At 38.0% G+C, this 18,462-nt stretch overlaps 1 protein-coding gene across 1 annotated transcript; it reads left to right on the top strand.

Annotated features, from left to right (window-relative positions):
• The first annotated feature begins 2,153 nt into the window (after positions 1 to 2,153).
• On the top strand, positions 2,154 to 16,980 carry LOC116698414 (scavenger receptor cysteine-rich type 1 protein M130). The gene is made up of 10 exons (XM_032530343.1): positions 2,154 to 2,171; positions 4,205 to 4,301; positions 9,887 to 9,919; positions 10,096 to 10,380; positions 10,872 to 11,189; positions 11,278 to 11,559; positions 12,499 to 12,825; positions 13,333 to 13,650; positions 15,847 to 15,929; positions 16,047 to 16,980. Exons 1-10 carry the CDS (start codon positions 2,154 to 2,156, stop codon positions 16,107 to 16,109), a joined length of 1,824 nt encoding a protein of 607 aa, XP_032386234.1. The 3' UTR covers positions 16,110 to 16,980.
• Positions 16,981 to 18,462: the final 1,482 nt, after the last annotated feature.

Below are 18,462 nucleotides of genomic sequence, written 5' to 3'. Positions count from 1 at the left end.
TCCGGTAAAGAAGACAAAGAAAAAAGACAAATTTAAAAGTGATAAAACATTTTACTGTGTGGCGTTCTGAATTGTTGATACTTTTGAAGTATTCTGTGAGCTGAGAGCTACCCTCCACAATGTCAGCAGTGATCGGGACAGCAGGGAATGGAGACTGCAGTAGAGTGAGCATCTGGGCATCAATTTCCCCTGGAATAAAACAGTTAGTTTTTAGACTTTGAAATCCTACCACTTCAGTGTATTGCTGTTTCAATGTAAAAAAAACGTCACGCACCGAAAGGTGTTTGTTAGGAATACATTTGTATGAGGCTTCAGCAGTCTGACTCAGTCAAATCAGAGTTAGAGTCTTTTTAGGACACACTTCCTCCTCGTGTTTGCCCGGATATTGTTTTCTTGCTGTACTACAGTAACAGAGTAACACAAAACACATCTCTTCAGTCAGTATGAACGGAAGGAATAATTACAGCAACAAAAAACTGAATCTGTCAATTTGCAATGTAGACTTTAGATGCATGATTCTTAGGGTCTTTTAAAATTTGTATCTGTTTGTTTACAACAGTTTTTAGTTCCCCTGCTCACTAAGTGTGAACACACTCTGAAAGCATTAATAACGGCTCAACCTGCCTGGCTATCATGCTTACAGAAACCACAGTCCTGTAATTTATAATCTGTCAGCAAACTTCTTATCAAATTAAAGGTTTATCAGTTTCACATAAATGCAGTTCAGAGAAGCTGCTAAAGTGTCTAACCTTCTTATCAGAACATTAGTTTTGTAATACAAGTCATGTGAAAATAGATTTTCATAGATTTAGGAAAGTTAAGGTTAATTAGCATATTGTGTAAAATGATATATAATTCAGTTTTTGTCCCAAAATGCAATCCATTTTAAAAGCCTATTTACCATCCTTTGTTTCTGGCATCATTTCTTTTTTAGTAATTTAAAGTAAACGTTATTTGTGGTCTATTGATATGGTGAAAGCAACGACTATAAAAGTAATTTACAACAACAACAACAACAAAATTGTCTTTTAATACTAAAGTAGAGAGAGGTCAAAAATAAAGGTTGAATAATTGTAATTTTAATTTAGATTGTACAATATGCATGTGTGTCTGTCTCCTTCGAAATGACTGACAGAGTGCCCGACCTGCTGTGATAGTGTTTCCATGGCAAACATAAACTAAATAAATAGTTACATCTATTAAAACTGCAGGGGGAATTGGGTGCTTTTGACTGGGATACCCCTGGACCCCACAAAGCACACAGAAAACAATAATTTCTGGTCATTAGGAATAAACTGATAAAGTCATGAAACAATGGAATCATAAACAATAAAGCACCTGTGAGATATTTTAAAAGGTTTACCTCTGGGATCTACAGATTAATCTCCGTTAATGGACCAATTTAACGAAGACAAAAAAGGTGAAAAAGAGAGTCTTCAAACCAGTTTTCATCACTGCCTTCTGGACGTGAATTTCAAGTTGATCCCAAGGGCCAGTCGGAACATGAGAAGTATTTTAAAGGCATTGAAAACAGAATGACTGCATCATAGAACTTTTATAAAATGCAATATCTTTTATTAATTATATAACTCATTTGCTGCTACCTGCCCATTTGCACTATTGTACCGTATATTATATACTTTTTAACACTCTTATGTCATGTGCAGTGTATGTATTTTTGATGTACTTGGGGGAAGTTGAAGAAACATTTCCACTGGAGGTGGACAATAAAGTCGATCAAATATAATCTGCTTAGCTAGGAAAACTTCATCAGATACATACATGCCTGTCTAGTTTAAAAGGTCATGCATGGTCCAACTCCTCCTCTTCTGTCTGGGTTCATTAACTTAAAATCTACCGCAAACAGAACGACTCAATATGCAGCTAGGGGAGAAAAACTGCATTTAGCCTTTAGAGCATCAGTGGAATTCAGTACCACAGTCAAGATAGAGTCCTATTTTTCATTTAAGTGTAAGGAGATGGCTCTTAGATGCTTTGCAATTCTCCCTAGAATGACTCGCTTCTTGATTTTGATTAGATAATAATTGATTGTTTAAAAAAAAAAAAAAAAAATGTGTTGATTTTTATTTAAAAGTTACTGTCTCAAGACATGTACAAATCAGAAAACAGAGTGACTGAAAGAGGACGGGATAATGGACAACAACTTAGAGGTTAGGCCAGAGAACAGAAAAAATAAACACAAAAATGGCCAAAAGGTAAAAAGAATAATTGTTTATGTACACATGATCTAATAAGACATACACAAAATAATCAGGCAAAACACATATGTGTTCATCTACTTAATCAAATAACATCTGACCACCTCATGTTTCGTGTTCTAAGAAGCCAGTTCTCCACATTTAGACATGAGCCTCTGACATGGAAGATTACTGGGAGAAAAGGTGACTTTCACAACCATGTTTAAGGCTTAAGCATGGAATGACTACAAAATAAAAAAAAACCTTAGTAGACAAGACATTTAATTAAAACTTGTGTGTGACAAATACTGTATATATCCAAATCTAACAAACTCAGATTTATATGTACTGTACATAAAAGAAATTGTTGCATCGAGATGCATCGATAATCGGATTAGAATGGAATCGGTGGCCTCTGAATCGGAATCGAATCGTGAGGTGCCAAGAGATTCCCCACGCCTACTCAACACTGATGTTATTTTAACTTTTAACTGTATAAAATGCAGTGCTATCCTTAAAACAATGTATAGACCTGCCCTTTTTTTCTTTTCTGTGTGAGGAAACCAAAACAACTTAACAATAGCCTTTCGGCCCCACATTGGTGTGTAACCCCCAGCCAAAAACAGTGAGCAGGGTGCACAGTGCAGCCCATTCTCCTTCTCAACCGCTGCTAAACGACATTATAGGTCGATTTCCAAAGAATCACAAAATGTCGCATATGACCGTTCTATTTACGGCCACACGGTGGCAGTTTAACCTGACGAGCCTGATAGTTTGTAACACAGCATCCAAGAAGCCGTCATTGGTGATTGGATAAACTATCCGTCTATCACGCTTGCCAAGTTTTCATCTAAACACATTTTCTCCATGCTTTTAGGAATGACATGTTGTATACATCAGGCTATAGCTCACGTATGAACAAACCCATAGGGGTGCTCGATTATGGAAAAATCATAATCACGATTATTTTGGTCGATATTGAAATCATGGTTATTTACCACGATTAATAATTTACTTTTGGAAAGATGTTGCATTATTGAAGTTAAAAACAGTGAAACAGTTAAATCAACAGTGAAAAGACCTTGACCTTTGACATTTCCCTTACAACTTTTCCAATTTTAACTTTTTTTTCATTTAAAACCCAAGACAAGTAATAGGAGCCAAAATTGTAATTGGGATTAAAATTTGATTAATTGCACAGCCCTAAAACCCCCTCTGCAAAAACCTTCGGAATGAAACTGTAAAAATTGTTGCATATATACTGAACTGAAGACATATGGTTTAAGAGTATGAGAACAAAACCTTTAAAGATGTGGATTTTAAAATTCATAAATTTTTAAGTCACTACAGGTGAATGGGTGACTAAAACAGATCACCATGAAACCCCAGTTGATTATTTACATTAGGACAATTATGTTTTGTATTACGTGATCTCTGAAATGTAATGTTATCATTGTGAAGTACCGTATTTTATTAGTTTCCCTGGTATTAGGGGGTACACAAAGGAAAATCCTTTTTTTTTTTTAAGTTGTTAGTATTTGGGGGAAGAGGGGGTGTATCATCTGCTGTAATGGGACTGTTTTGTGTCTTTTGAACTTGTTCAATTGGTTTCTTGTTGAAGATCTTAGAAATGTATGAACTTGACTTTAAATGCCCAGTCCTATTGCAATATGAAAGAGCTAGTGCACCACCGTGGCTGTTCACTCACTCAGTCAAAGGTCGCCAAGATGTCCTGATTGGCCACTTCAAATCTATAATGTGGAAAATTAGTAGAGCTCATCCTTTCGATGTCATATCAAGACTGATAAATGCCTAGAATTTGATAATAGGAGTGGAATGTATTTTTAAATTACATAGTACTTGTATTTCAATTGAAGTGGTGGACAGGTGGAAAACGGCAACAAATTAAATAGAGAAGTGGAAATGTACCTTTAAAGGAGGGACAGAGAGGCAGGATGTGGCAGTCAGATATATTCCAGTGAATCTCCATCTCTTCCTGTGTGCAGATATACACTAAGGGCAGCACATATTGGAGACAGACAGGCAGAAAGAGGGTCTACCTGGACATGGATCACCTGTTGTTGCTGTTGCTTATGAACTTAGGTAAGGCTTTACTTTAAGGCACTACAGACAAAAAAGCAGGTTTTTTTCATGCACTGGTTAGTGCTTTTAAGCAGTCTTCAGTCAGACAAGTGGAAAATAGTTATTTTACTGTTTTACTTTTGTCTCTCTGCATCTGTATCGGTTTCCTAAATTCACCAAACTTTAGCATTTCATAATGCATCATTTGCATATTTAAACAACATTTCAGAGACCCTATAATACAAAAAAATAATTTTCTCAGTGTTAATAATCAACAGGGTAAGTTTTATTGTGATATCCATTAGTTAAAGTTGGAATCCCTATTCAGCTGTAGTTTCTTCAAAATGTATGTAAAAAAACGTATCTTTAAAGGTTTTGTTTTCATACTATAAACCAGATGCCCACTTGAATTGTACATACACCAGTTTCCTTCCTATATTCTTATATTCTGATGTTTTTTGCAGAAGGGATTGTTCATTTATCCTTTATAAAGCTGGGTACCAAATTCAAAACTTTTCAAGCACCAAGCAAATTGCCTCCTTAATATTGCGTATCAAAAAATGCCTCATCATTCAATACCCAATTTTGATACCTAAGGAGTAAATTTCATCAGCGTCAGTGAGCCAATAAGCATGCAGTACGCTTCTACCAACATCTAATAATGTCTGTGATTGGTTATCTAAAGTTACGTCATAGAGACACACAGAAAAAGATTTGTGCCATAATGTGTAATTTATTTTGGTTTGATAAAATTGGTATCAATTAAAGTATTGTGTGGGACTCGGTATGGAAGTCACGGTATTGGTATTGAACTTCTTTTAACAATACCCAGCCATAATCATTTATACAACATTTCTTTCCCAAAAACATGGAGAAATGTGTTTTTGTCATAGCTGACTAGGGCTGGGGATTGTTTAAAAATACTCTATACTGGTACCAATACCAATACAGTGACCATACCGATTCCTGAACAAACACATTTTTTTTTTTTTTTGTATCCCTCTTGCTCGTCGTTACTGTGAATGAGGGCAACCTCAGTGTCTCACAAGTTGAAATAAAGGTAATTTATTGATTGATATTTTCTCACTTAAAACATATAATTTCCGAAAACTTGTAATACAAAACAATGATTGTCTTAATGTAAGTAATAAAACCAATACTATATGTTCTGAATAAAGGAAGAAGCTAAGCTAAAACACCCTGAAGCTTTATGAAGAACAAATTAGTATCAAAGAACAGAAATGTGGAAACATGATATCAGTGGTCAGCTACAGTGATAGAAACCAAACAAGCAGCAGATAGGAGATAGACTGAATCACTGAATTATCATCCTGCACCATTTCTGATTAGCATTTCCCTTTAGTTTTAGAGACAATGTTTGAATTCAGAAATCCGCAGGACTCTAGTCTTGCGTAGCCAGACCTATCTTTACAACAGCGTGTCAGTTCAAACAACATAGAAAAAGGTCTGGTAGCACATTATTATTCTGCTATGGGGGAAAAATGCTCTGGGTTGTTTGTATTTTTCTTTAAATCAATCACAATCATCTTGGGCGGCACTAAGCTCTGGATGCAGTGACAGTGCCCTTGTAAAATGGATACAGTGGCAGTAGTGGAATGAGGAGGACGATGCCACCAATAGCAGACTAGACAAGTTTCTTCCATCTCCTTCTCAAACATGAAATGCTTATTGTTCAGTTAGTTTTTTGTTTTTGTTTATACATTTAAATGTTCAAAATAAGGTTTTCAATACATGAATCAGAAAATCCAAATCCAAAAACCTATTTCTGAAACATCCAATCAGTGTAGTTCTGTTCAGTAATTCTCTCTTTGCAGTGCTTTTTGTAGTTAGTGGTGGGGTCCGCCATCGACTCAGATTTACAGGATAAGATGCAGCGTGTTTACGGTGTTACTGTTTGTCAGTTGATGTGATTGAGATCAGCCTACTGCTTCCTATTCAGAGCTGCATTAAGGTAATGCTTACTGCTGTTGCTTCTTCACATTAAAACACCTCAAATGGAAAACCACAATGTAACCTTTTATTGTGAAGCGGTCATAGGAAATGTATATAAGGTTGTACCTCAGTTTGGATACTGGTTCCAAACAAAACTTTTTTCAGTTCCATGTTTTAAAATCCATTTCGGCATCATTAAAAACACAAAACTGCTATTTTCCACCTTGTGTTGTCTTTCAGTCGAAATTGAAAATCAACACTTTTGTTGACGCTTTTTAATCAATGTTTTTAAGTTTTTCTCACGTTTTTGTCCCTTTTTCAACACTTTTGATGCTTTTTTCCCATGATTGTCAGTTTTTTTGACATTTACAACACCACGTAACACTAACTTATTAACTTTAGTTTTACAGTTATTTTTAAATGTATAAACCTCATTTATAAGAAATTGTAGCACATTTTTGAGTTACAAAAGCAGAAACTAGGAATTATTTAAACTAAAATTAAAGGAATGTATGTTGATGGATAATCACAGACTGTAACATGTCAACTTTTACTTAATACTATTTCAAAAACACATAATTTGTTTTAAAAAAAATAATGAACTTAATGAAAGTAGAGATGTGTACTTGCCAAAGAGCATTGTGTGGAATGAATCATGTTATTTTGGGTAGTTAAAAAGAACACTGATATAGGAAAACGGGTCAATTTGACCCGAGGACAACATGAGGATTAATTGTGAATCAAAACAGTTCTGAACTTTAAAAAAATAACAAAAAAGAGAAACATTTTTGCCACAACATATTATAAATAATAAATAAATAAACAAACAAATGACATTGTGTACTTGGTAACTGCCCTGTTGTCACTATTGAACTGATGGAGAACTAACTTAAGTGCAAAGGAATGTGATAGAATTGCCTTGTTGCTGAAAGGTGCTGTAGAAATAAAGTTGCCTTGCCTTACAAGCTCAGCCTGTCAGTCAGTCCTCAGGGCGGAGAAAGCCCCGGTGCGCCTGCTCGTCTCAGGGGAAGTGGAAAACAACAGCACGGCGACCGCTGTTGGCTCGTCATCATATCGCAGCAAACGCTGCCTAAGGGAAGTTTTGAACATTTCTAACCACACTTAAAACCACATTGCCGTGGTTCCCTTGACTAAACACAACTGAAGAGCTGACGGAGATTGCTCCTCCGTCCGCACCTTTGCGCGCGTGTCGAGCTCCGCTCTCTGTCAATATATGCAGAGAGGGCAGATAAGTTTGCGCTTACGCACTCAGAGGCTTTTGGAACCAAAATGTACCACCGGAAGATAAATATTTTTTCAATAGCCTACTCACATGATCGGATTTCTTTCTCTGCCATAAATGTTTCGACGTTCTGTGCCCAGCCCTCGTTAGGGCTGCATATGATATTGGAAACAACTGACATTGCAATTTTTTTTTCCCGCTACGATATACCCTACATATTGCGACATCAAAAACGCCAAATTTTTACAAGATGACATAAATAGCTTTTATAATTTATTTGGAGAAAAAAAATGATTCTCAACTAGGGTAATTTTGTAGGGGAGTGCATCTACATAGACAATAACAAGAGAACTTTTCTTATCAAGTTTGCCTCTTCATAATTCCTTAATGCTTAAGTTTAAAGTAATAATATAATTGGTATGGTTGTTAAAGTTTTTTTAAAGGTTAGGGGAATGTAAAAAACAACGTTCGGGTAACGTTCTCTAAAGGTTGCAACGTTAAGATAACGTTAGGGGAACGTTCGTTAAAGGTTGCAAAGTTAAGGTAGCCTAACGTTAGAGGAACGTTCTCTAAAGGTTGAAACGTTAGGATAATGTTTGATGTAATCAAAAACTAACGTTTCCAGAATGTTAAGAAAACTTTCCAATTAACCAACACACAACCAAACCTAAGTCTTCAGGGAACGTTCCCGCAACCAAAAACAAACGTTCCCAGAACGTTCTTGGAACCAGAAACTGTTAGCTGGGGAACTATTCTATGTTGAACTTTAATGCTTTACAAACACCAAAGCAAGTAAGTACCTTGTAGTTAAATACACTGGTTGATTCACATACTCTCAATAATATCAGTCCAGGCCAATTAATACATGTTGCTTCCTCTAAATTACGTAATATCAGACATAGACTTCTGTTGTAGATGAAGGTTGCGTTACTAGCTTCGCAGCTCCAAACCATAGAGTTAGTTGGGACAGACCCCTTGACTCTAAAGGCCAACTATATTATCTTAAAACGTAGCATTAACCAGGTGATTTATTTTGTATTTGTTGCAAACATAAAACACCAACTACTGTGGTTCACAGCCCGTGGAAAAGCATGTTCATCACTGTCAGCGGCACCCACGGCTTACAGTATAGGCCTACTTTTCAACAGGGAGAGCCTTCCCATAACAAACCACTAACATTACCTCACATGCACAAGTTGCCCACATGGCCACCTGTCTTAAAGGGGTAGTGTTGAGGGGTAACAATCTTGTTAAAAGGAGAACATTGAAAGTTTCTTTATCAAGCAGCAAAAAAGTTACAGCGTTAACATTGCACGTCCTGCGATGTTACTATCGCACATTTGCACATTGCGATGTAGACGATTAAACAAAATATTGTGCAACCCTAGTTCTGTGACCAGAGAAACTTGACTGTGCTCCAATTATTATTGTTATCATTATTATTATTATTATTATTACTATTATTATTGTTCATACTGTTCATACTTTTCATATTGTAATATAATAACATAATTGCAAGTTGTCTGGTCCCACTCCAACCATCATTGCTGCTGTCTACCGCCCCCCTAAACCCAATAGTGTGCTGTATAGTATTTGTTTTGCTGTTGTATAGTATTTGTTTTGTTTTGCTGTATAGTATTTGTTTTGCTGTTGAATAGTATTTGTTTTGTTTTGCTGTATAGTATTTGTTTTGCTGTTGAATAGTATTTGTTTTGCTGTTGTATAGTATTTGTTTTGTTTTGCTGTATAGTATTTGTTTTGCTGTTGAATAGTATTTGTTTTGTTTTGCTGTATAGTATTTGTTTTGCTGTTGAATAGTATTTGTTTTGCTGTTTAGTATTTGCTTTGCTGTTTTATTATGTATAGTATTTGTTTTGCTGTTGAATAGTATTTGTTTTGCTGTTTAGTGTTTGTTTTGCTGTTTTATTATGTATAGTATTTGTTTTGCTGTTTTTAACATATGAATTCCCTGTGCAGTGTCCTTGAGTGCCAAGAAAGGTGCCTTTAAATAAAATGTATTATTATTATTATTATTATTATTATTATTATTCATGCCTCTATATTGTTTCTGTTTAGAGTATGTATATATTGTGTATATATTAGTGTGTATATTTTTGTTTTGGTTGTTTTGTATGTGTAAGCACAGCGTGAGTAACGATGCTCCAAAGACAAATTCCTGGTATGTGTCCTCATACCTGGCGAATAAAGCTGATTCTGATTCTGATTACTCTTGTTTTGTTGTCTTTATACTGTCTTTTTTATCTTTTATTTTTTTATTTTTTTATTGCTAAAACGGCTGCTGGAATTTTCAATTTCCTTGTGGGAGTCATCCCCAAAGGATCAATAAAGAGAAGTCTAAGTCTAATCATGCTGCTTTATAGTGATGTTTGTCTTCTGATTTTCTCTTAAGGACTGCAGGCTGAAGGAAAACACAACTCAACAGGTAAATAAAAAAAGAAAAGAAGGGAGAGACGGAGTATAGTCCGGCTTTCTTTTTTTGGTTTTTTTTTTTGAACAGCCTGTTAAGGTATTTTTTGGACCATTAAAGCAGAATCAGCAGTCAACTTTTAGTGTAATCTTTAATTTAATTAACTTCTTCACTCCACACTTTCTGCTCAGAGTCTGTCAGGTTGGTGGGAGGAGAGAGCCGCTGTTCAGGATCACTGGAGCTGAAACATCAGGGAGACTGGAAACAAGTGAGTGACACTCACTGGAACCTGAAAAAAGCAGCAGTTGCCTGTAAAGAGTTGGACTGTGGCTCTGCTGTCTCTGTCGGGTGGAGAGAAGAATCATCTGCCAGATCTGTGTGGAAGATCAAATATGACTGTGTTCAGTCTGGATCTGCTCTGAGGGAGTGTGCAAAATCAGATTCCTCTTCCACGACTGTTAATGTCAACTGTTCAGGTAAGTCCATCACTGACATCATCTTTGATATAATCTATTACAGTTATGTTCTCAGGTTGACACACACATGTACCAGAATATCTCCAGCAACTATGACGGACTATGATGAGCTGCTGTCTCAGTAAATCAGGTGCTGAATGCACCAAGGTATATATCTGTTTACGAAGGAGTCTTAAGGAGTCCCCTGGACCAACCATCAACTATCCTGAAAGGACTCCTTCCTCAGCTTGACAGCTTTCTGGTTTCCACCAGCAGGTCTTTTGCTTGCAAGCGTAACAGGCACCAATGACCTACTGGTCACCACTTTGAGCAGCTCAGCTCAGCTGGGCGCTGGGCAGTGTATCCACACCCAACTTCCTAAAAGGAGAAAGATCAGCCCCAGGGAGTTTAAGGCAAAGTACATTAAGTTCAGTTCGGTCTGTAAATCATCTAGGTTTTTATGGTTTTAAGTCTTAAATCTCTCTCTATTTAATCTTCTGATATCTCTCCAGAATCTGTCAGGCTAGTAAATGGGACTAGTGTGTGCTCAGGCAGACTGGAGGTGAAGACTAACCGGTCCCCCCAGCGGTGGTCCTCGGTGTGTGAAGCTGATTTTGATCAGCAGGATGCAGAGGTGGTCTGTAGGGAGCTTGGCTGTGGGGCTCCTTCAGTCCTTCAGGGGGTGCATTATGGAAAAGTGCAAGCCCCAATGTGGACCGAACAGTTCCAGTGTGGAGGCCCTGAGTCTGCTCTCCTGGACTGTAGAAGCTCAGGCTCAGATAGAAACGTCACCTGCTCATCTGGCAAAGTTGTCGGACTCACCTGCTCAGGTAGAAGAGGAGCTGCAGCTGTGATTTGGTTATTTCCAGTTCAAATGAAAATTACATTAATTTACTCAAGACTCTTGTTTCTTTTCAGAGCCTGTTAGGTTGGTGGGAGGACACAGTCGCTGTGCAGGAATAGTGGAGCTGAAACATCTGGACTGGAAACCAGTGATTAACTATGACATCACACCAGAGACAGCAGCCGCCACCTGTAAAGAACTGGACTGTGGTTCGGCTGTTTCTGTAGATGGGAAAGAAGAGTCGTCATACAGAGCTATGTGGAGGGTCAGCTCTGACTGTGTTCAGTCTGGATCTGTTCTGAGAGACTGTGTAACACCGTGGCCCTTTCACATCACCCTGAATCTCACCTGCTCAGGTAAGCCCATCTGTGACATCCTCTAAGTGTGCTCCTTCCTGTCACTCCAACAGTCAGTGGTTTGGGTATATATACACGTTGCTGCTGATTGGTAATACCTCTGACACATCCAACAAAATAAAACTTACCTCAAAGGCAGTAGCACACCTTTCTGAGGAATCAACCCAAAACCTGAAGCAATGTATTCAGACTGAACGCTGCTTCAGCCAATCATCTCTCTGTGGGTCTGCACCATTGACACACCGGTGTACGCCTGTGGGGCATCACGTAGGCAGAGTTGCATACCATTCACACTAATAAAAACAAATTATTTAACAAATGAATTACCAAATGAATAAATACAAAGTACAGTGTGGCCATTTGTGTTGTGTTGAGCTGCTTTGCTCACTCTAAACATTGTTTTCTTGCCCTCAGAAATGTAAAAAAGAAAAAAAATAGAAAAAAAAACATAGTAATACTCTTTACAAAAAGCTTTCAGAGCTCTGTGGAAATGCCACACCAATCAATGTCAATCTTTCTGTGTTCTCAGAATCATTTAAATATTTTTAAAGAAAGAAGAAAACCGAGACATGCTGCTCTTGCAAGATGTTATCAATATAAAAACTAATGATGCTACTCCTTTACATTATAAATATTTATAATATTTATGAATTTAAAAAAGTCTAGTTTGAACTTATTTGCACTATGGCACTTATTACATAAACTAGTAAAACAAACTTTATCATTGCAAACAAAAGAAAGAAATTATTTAGATTGCAGCCACGCTGATCTCTCTCCTCTCGTCCGTCTGTTATTTTTCCTTGTGATGCATTGTGGGATACTTTGAGTTCACTATAAAGGGTATAATTCTCACTATACATTCAGACAGCACTACAATAGCGAACTATTACTACTATAAGTAGGGAGTGCATGATTTAGGACACATCCTCTGTGTGTCAGATCTGTTTCAGCCCAACATCTCTGTGTCCTCGTCCATGGATGGGGTCTCTGAGGCCCTGAATCAACGCTTTCGGGTGTTCAGAGGCTCTACCTTCAACATCAGCTGCTCCATTCAGCCACAGTACCCAGGAGGCTCCTTTCAGCTCACCTTTACCTCCTCGAACTCAGCACACAACTACACCCAACCAGCTGTCAATCACTCTACCCACTTCCAGTTTCCAGCTGCAGAGCCCGCCCACCATGGAAAATACAGCTGTGTTTATCACGTCTATGTTTTATCTCATAACTTCTCATCTGAGAGCCGTCTGCTCTCTCTTGCTGTCTCAGGTAAGCTGACTGTTTACAGGTTTTCATTCAGTTGTAAACACAGTACTGTCCATCTAAATGGACTAAATGTCCTAACATGGCTAGAGTCCCCCACCGTTACTTTTTCCGAGTTGTACTCGGAACTCAGTTGTAGTCTGGAATTCCTTTTTAATGTCTCTTACAGGTTTGTGTCCAGGGTATACTACAAAAACGTTTAAAACACACTTCAGAGCATATTCTTCTGATGGCGCTTTGCTACAGTGGCTTTATTGATATGCTCCACATTACCAATGTTGTAAAGACAACTGCCGGTTCCGAAAATAATGTAATGTGACACAAAGACTCTGCTGGGATGTTGACTATGTCCATAATGGGTAATGTTAGCAATATGAGGACGGATATGGTTATTTAGGCTGCAAAACTGATAGACTGAGAAAAAAAAAAATCGTTAACAAACTCAGAGATTTCACTAAACCTGCTTTCTGAAATTGACCCCTGCTTCAGCCATTCATCTCTCTGTGTTTACAGACCTACTGCTTCCACCTAACATCTCCTTGAACGGGGACTCCAAGGCCCAGCAGCAAGGGCTTCAGGTGTTCAGAGGCTCTACCTTCAACATCAGCTGCTTCATTCAGCCACAGTACCCAGGAGGCTCCTTTCAGCTCACCTTTACCTCCTCGAACTCAGCACACAACTACACCATGCCTGCTGTCAATCACTCTGCCCAGTTCCTGTTTCCTGCTGCAGAGCCCGCCCACCAAGGAAGCTATAGCTGTATTTATCACGTCTATGTTTTATCTCATAACTTCTCCTCTGAGAGCGATCTGCTCTCTATCACTATCATAGGTAAGATGACTATTTACAGGTTTGGAAAACATGATTTGTCAAAACCGAATAAAAATGATGAGCTCCAACATGTTTCTGGAATGACACTTTGCCATTGTGTTACACATGTAACGAGTAATCAAACGTATACAAAGTGTATAAGTGGCAAAGAATATACTGTAGGACAGAGCATGTTCTGTTACCATGATAAAAGCATTTTCACATGTGAGTCAAGTGCAGATGTGAGTTGCGCATGCTCATATTTAAACGGTTTACGGCATAACGTGTCATACTGAAATTTGTGAAATACATGAAATGTTAAGCTTTTCTCATTACAAACAACAGAAAATGGGAATCATTTCAAAAACATTTTAGCAATCTATGATTGTTTGATTGCTGCCGCAAAACACCATTCAAGTGACAGCCTTTGTTGTGTTGGATTGCTAGCTTGTAGCTAAGCTAGCTGTCATTTCAAAAATGTTTTAGCTATCTATGGTTGTTTGATTGCTAACTTGTAGCCAGCAGCGAACAAACTTCATTAAGTAGGTCCATTTTTACTGTATTGACATTAGATTAATCTCTCGTTAGCATCATGTAGGCTACATGCGCAACTCACATCTGCACTTGACTCGCATCGGGCAGTGACAACAGTATCTAAACTCTTGCTGATTGAAACAGCATGGCTGATCCATTCATTATTTCAGTTTCACTGTTTTAAAGTGCTCTTGCTGACACTGTTTAATAACAACTGTGAATCAACTTTACAGTTTTGTTTCATCTAGCACAATAAAGATAAATTACAGACTATTTATCCTTTTAAAGAACACATTCTCACTCCCATCTCGTAAAATACGGACGCTTGGTAAAGTCATTGTTATTGGGGCTAAAAGTCTCCTTTAGCGCCATGTCTAAATGCAGGTCTGTTGGTGTCCCTTTTTGATGCTGTGATGTTAAGGAAAAGCGTGTGGGTGTGCTACACTTCCGTGACACGCAGGAATAATGGGACGGTTAAAGAAGAAAGAAACTTTTGGAAACACAAACCCAAGTCTCCTGGGTGAAAGTCCAGTGTTTGACACCCCAACCAACTTTCCTAAGAGGGATTTCGGCATTACATAGTCTACTACTTGTTAAACCCTGTGTACCTGCTGCTCTCTCCGGTGTGTTCCACGAAGAAGAGCTCCTTTTTCGTTGGATCAGACGCTGACAGCCACTGTCCAAGCATCCGTATTTTACGAGTTTGGAGTGAGAATGGGTTGTTTTGAACTATAATAACAATACATTGCTGAGGCTGCCAGAAAATGATACTCACCCTTTCTTGAATACTGACAGGGTTAAAGAACAAGTGTGGTTTTAATAACCCAACATAATGTTACTGCTGAAAACTATGAATGAACCTATTCAGTTTGAAGCAGGTAACGAGAAACAACACAACACACTTAGTAGGCCTATCTGAGTTTCAACTTTGTATCAACTGAATGCATATGAAGATACAGAAAAATCTCAATATGAAAAGCAAACAAAAACAAACAAAGACCCGTGCTATTTAGTTTTTAGTCTGTGCTAACCTGAGTGCACGCTTCAATTCCGTTGACCACTCACTGCGACAACTTGCGGGGCCTCCGCGCTGGAAACCATAAACCTAGCTTAACGTTGGGGTCATAGACTGTATATATGTTATTTATTAATATCCAGTGTATGGTTGGGGCTCAAGAAGAAACAGAACAGCGGCACCTCCGTGTTTAGAGTCAAAACAGTTCTAGGAATAGTCATCAGAAATCACTCTTGCAAGACTGAGCTGCAGCCTGCAGGAACAACACATTCATCCTAGCAGACCACCCTTAGCATACATCCGCAACAAAACTCCTCTCGACCGCGGTCTCTACACATTCCCGGTGAAGTATACGACCGTCATCTGTCCAGCAATGCCGGCACATTAGCTAAGCTCCATTAGCTGGCTTCACAGTCCAAAGAAAAGTAAAGTTATTAGCAGTACGTTTGGAACAGTTCACAGTCATATGTATATAAAATACACATTTAACGCTAGGCAAAATGATGGCAACTTACATTTATTCTAATGCTGAGCTCTCAGCTCAAAATAAGTATCCATGTTGAAGAAATTTTAGACTTTCCCTACAGCTGTGTTTAATAGGATCTATCCGATGTTTTATGTTGGACACTTGATGTGTGATGTGATAGGATGTCCATGTGTTTGATCAGATCCGACACCTCTTATCATCAGAGCGGTCGTCCTGCCGCTGATTCTGCTGTTGGTGAACGCTGCCCTTTATCTTTACTGTAAGGTAGGCTTCTGACACGTGTCTGTTGTTTGGACCCGTGACTAAAATGAAGCACACAGTCTGTGTTTATTGAGCGGAAGAGAGGTTGATGCAAATCTGTGTTCTGTCATGTCTCTCCAGGCTAGCAGGGGACAGAAGACGGGCATGCAGGAGAACATTGAGCTGGATTATTATAACCTATAACCTGGGCGCCTCTGCAGCTGAAGGAGGGCCGAAAGGGGAAGGAGCTCATCTACATCCAAATGGATTTCTAACACACAACCCACCATCAGCTCTTTCCTTAGCATCATTGGATTCTACTGAAGATGTAATCTTTAAAAACACATAATAATACAGTATAATGTTTCGTTTAAACTAGACAGATAACGTGAGAGTACAGGAATCCAAGCAGCTGGTGCAATTTGAAACCATGGCAACATTGTTTGTGAACAAGTACTGCCTTTTATTATACTTTTGCCAAATCCTGTCAGAATTACAGCAATCAAGAAAAGCAAAAATGTATCATCCATTTTGTTAAATAATGACACACTAGCGGCTTCAACAGAGAGCTGCAACCATCTTGCTTTTCTTCAGAAATGCATCAACAGCCCACTTCTTTTCAGTCTTCTTTTCAAACACACACATTATAAGATAAATAATTGTTATTGACCCGTCAAATCTGAAGTTGCTGGACATTTGTCTGTACAATAAGAATGACCAGACGCATCTGCCAGAGCAAATAGAACATGAGATTTTAGATTCATCTGGTTCATAGGCAAGGCTAGTGAAACAAATGCAGGGTGCACCAGCTATGTGTAAGTTCTCTCTAAAGTTTGGGTGTAAAGTCATTAAATGATACATTCAGATTAGGCAAGGCAGCTTGGCAAGGCAAGGCAGCTTTATTTGTATAGCACATTTCAGCAACAGGGCAATTCAAAGTGCTTTACACAAAATCAGTTAAACAGATAAAACACAAGTAAAAACAGTTAAAAATCATAAGCATTAAAAACTAATAAAACACATGAATAGACAGTTAAAAACAAAATAGAAACATTAGGACACATAAAACACAAGAACAAAAGTTACAGTGCAGCATAAGAAATTTAAAGAAATGAGCATTCATTTAAAGAAAGGCAAAATCAAAAAGAAAGGTCTTCAGCCTTGATTTAAAAGAACCGAGATTAGCAGCGGATCTGCAGGTTTCTGGGAGTTTGTTCCAGATATGAGGAGCATAGAAACTGAAAGCTGCTTCACCCTGTTTAGTTCTGACTCTGGGGACAGAAAGTAGACCTGAAAAGTAGATTAGTTAGTTTGATACTAAATTCTTTTTGATGTTTGGTTGCACTATGGAAATGTAAGGTTAATCTTAATTACTCTGGCAGAAAGGCCACACTTATGTAATTATAGTCGCAAAGAATGACATTCTCACTTCTGGTGGCCAATCAAGGAAAAGCACTATTCTTGATGCAGTGTATTAATGTCCTCTCAGGGTTGTCTCTTGGGCCCCATTGCAAACACTTTGCTAGCAATATCGAAGCTAACGGCTAAAAATAGCTAGATTAAACAACAAGGTACATTAAATACGACAAAGCATTATAATTATGTGATAATACAACCCTAACCTACAGGTAGTGCATAACATAGACTGGGAAAATAGTGCATGTAGCAGCAGTGTCAGCCATTGGTTTCCAGACAACAGTTTTGTAGCCTTAAGTCTGGCAATTTGGACGTCGCCATATTGATTTTTGAGAGGTGACAATTTTTGGATATGTAGAGCTGGGGAGGATGACCCAGCCAAACCAGAATGGTTTATGTATGCAATGGTGCTGTGCAAGGCTAAATGCTAAAGAGAAAATCGTTGCCATCATTTATAATTCATTAATTTCTTAGTTCTGTTTTTCATTTGATTATTAGTTTAGTCTGTAGTTATTAATTCAATAAATCTTCATTTATGAAGAACTTGGTTCCATGGTTTGTGCGTATGAATATATACATTTTTTGTTATATTTTGGGTCTTTTCCCTTTATTAAAGTGACAGGGGACAGACATGAAAGGGGAGAGAGATGGGTGATAACACGCAGCAAAGGGCAGCAGGTTGGATTCGCACCCAGAGCCATAAAATCATGAGGCCATCATTAATTAATTATGGCTATCAAATTCTTATTTTGGTAGGTGCTGCTTCAAGGTCATGAAGTCTGTTAATTTGTACTCCACTCATTATTCCTGATAGTCAAAGTTAAACCCTATTACTCTCCTTCACCTTGAATGCCAATTGATTTGTTTATGATATACTTTTAGGTTCTCAATTACCGTTAGATAATATTGAGATAATAATATGCTGTACTTTTAATCAAATGGCAGCGCATAAAGTGAATGCAAGAAGATCATTTATCTTTCCATACTCAAGCATATACAAGTATGCAGCTCACATTATTGTTGAAGAACACCCTGCCATCTTTTTTTAGCGCTGCACTCGTTCCTGAGAAGGTCTAACATGCCTGCTCTGATCTCTGGGGTGAGCGACTGGTAGAAATTATCTGTTATACTGTTAAGAAAT

The sequence above is a fragment of the Etheostoma spectabile genome, chromosome 11, assembly GCF_008692095.1.
Source record: "Etheostoma spectabile isolate EspeVRDwgs_2016 chromosome 11, UIUC_Espe_1.0, whole genome shotgun sequence".
NCBI lineage: Eukaryota > Metazoa > Chordata > Actinopteri > Perciformes > Percidae > Etheostoma > Etheostoma spectabile.
Note: the sequence above shows the minus strand (reverse complement) of the source record. Positions and strands in the feature narration are given on the sequence as shown.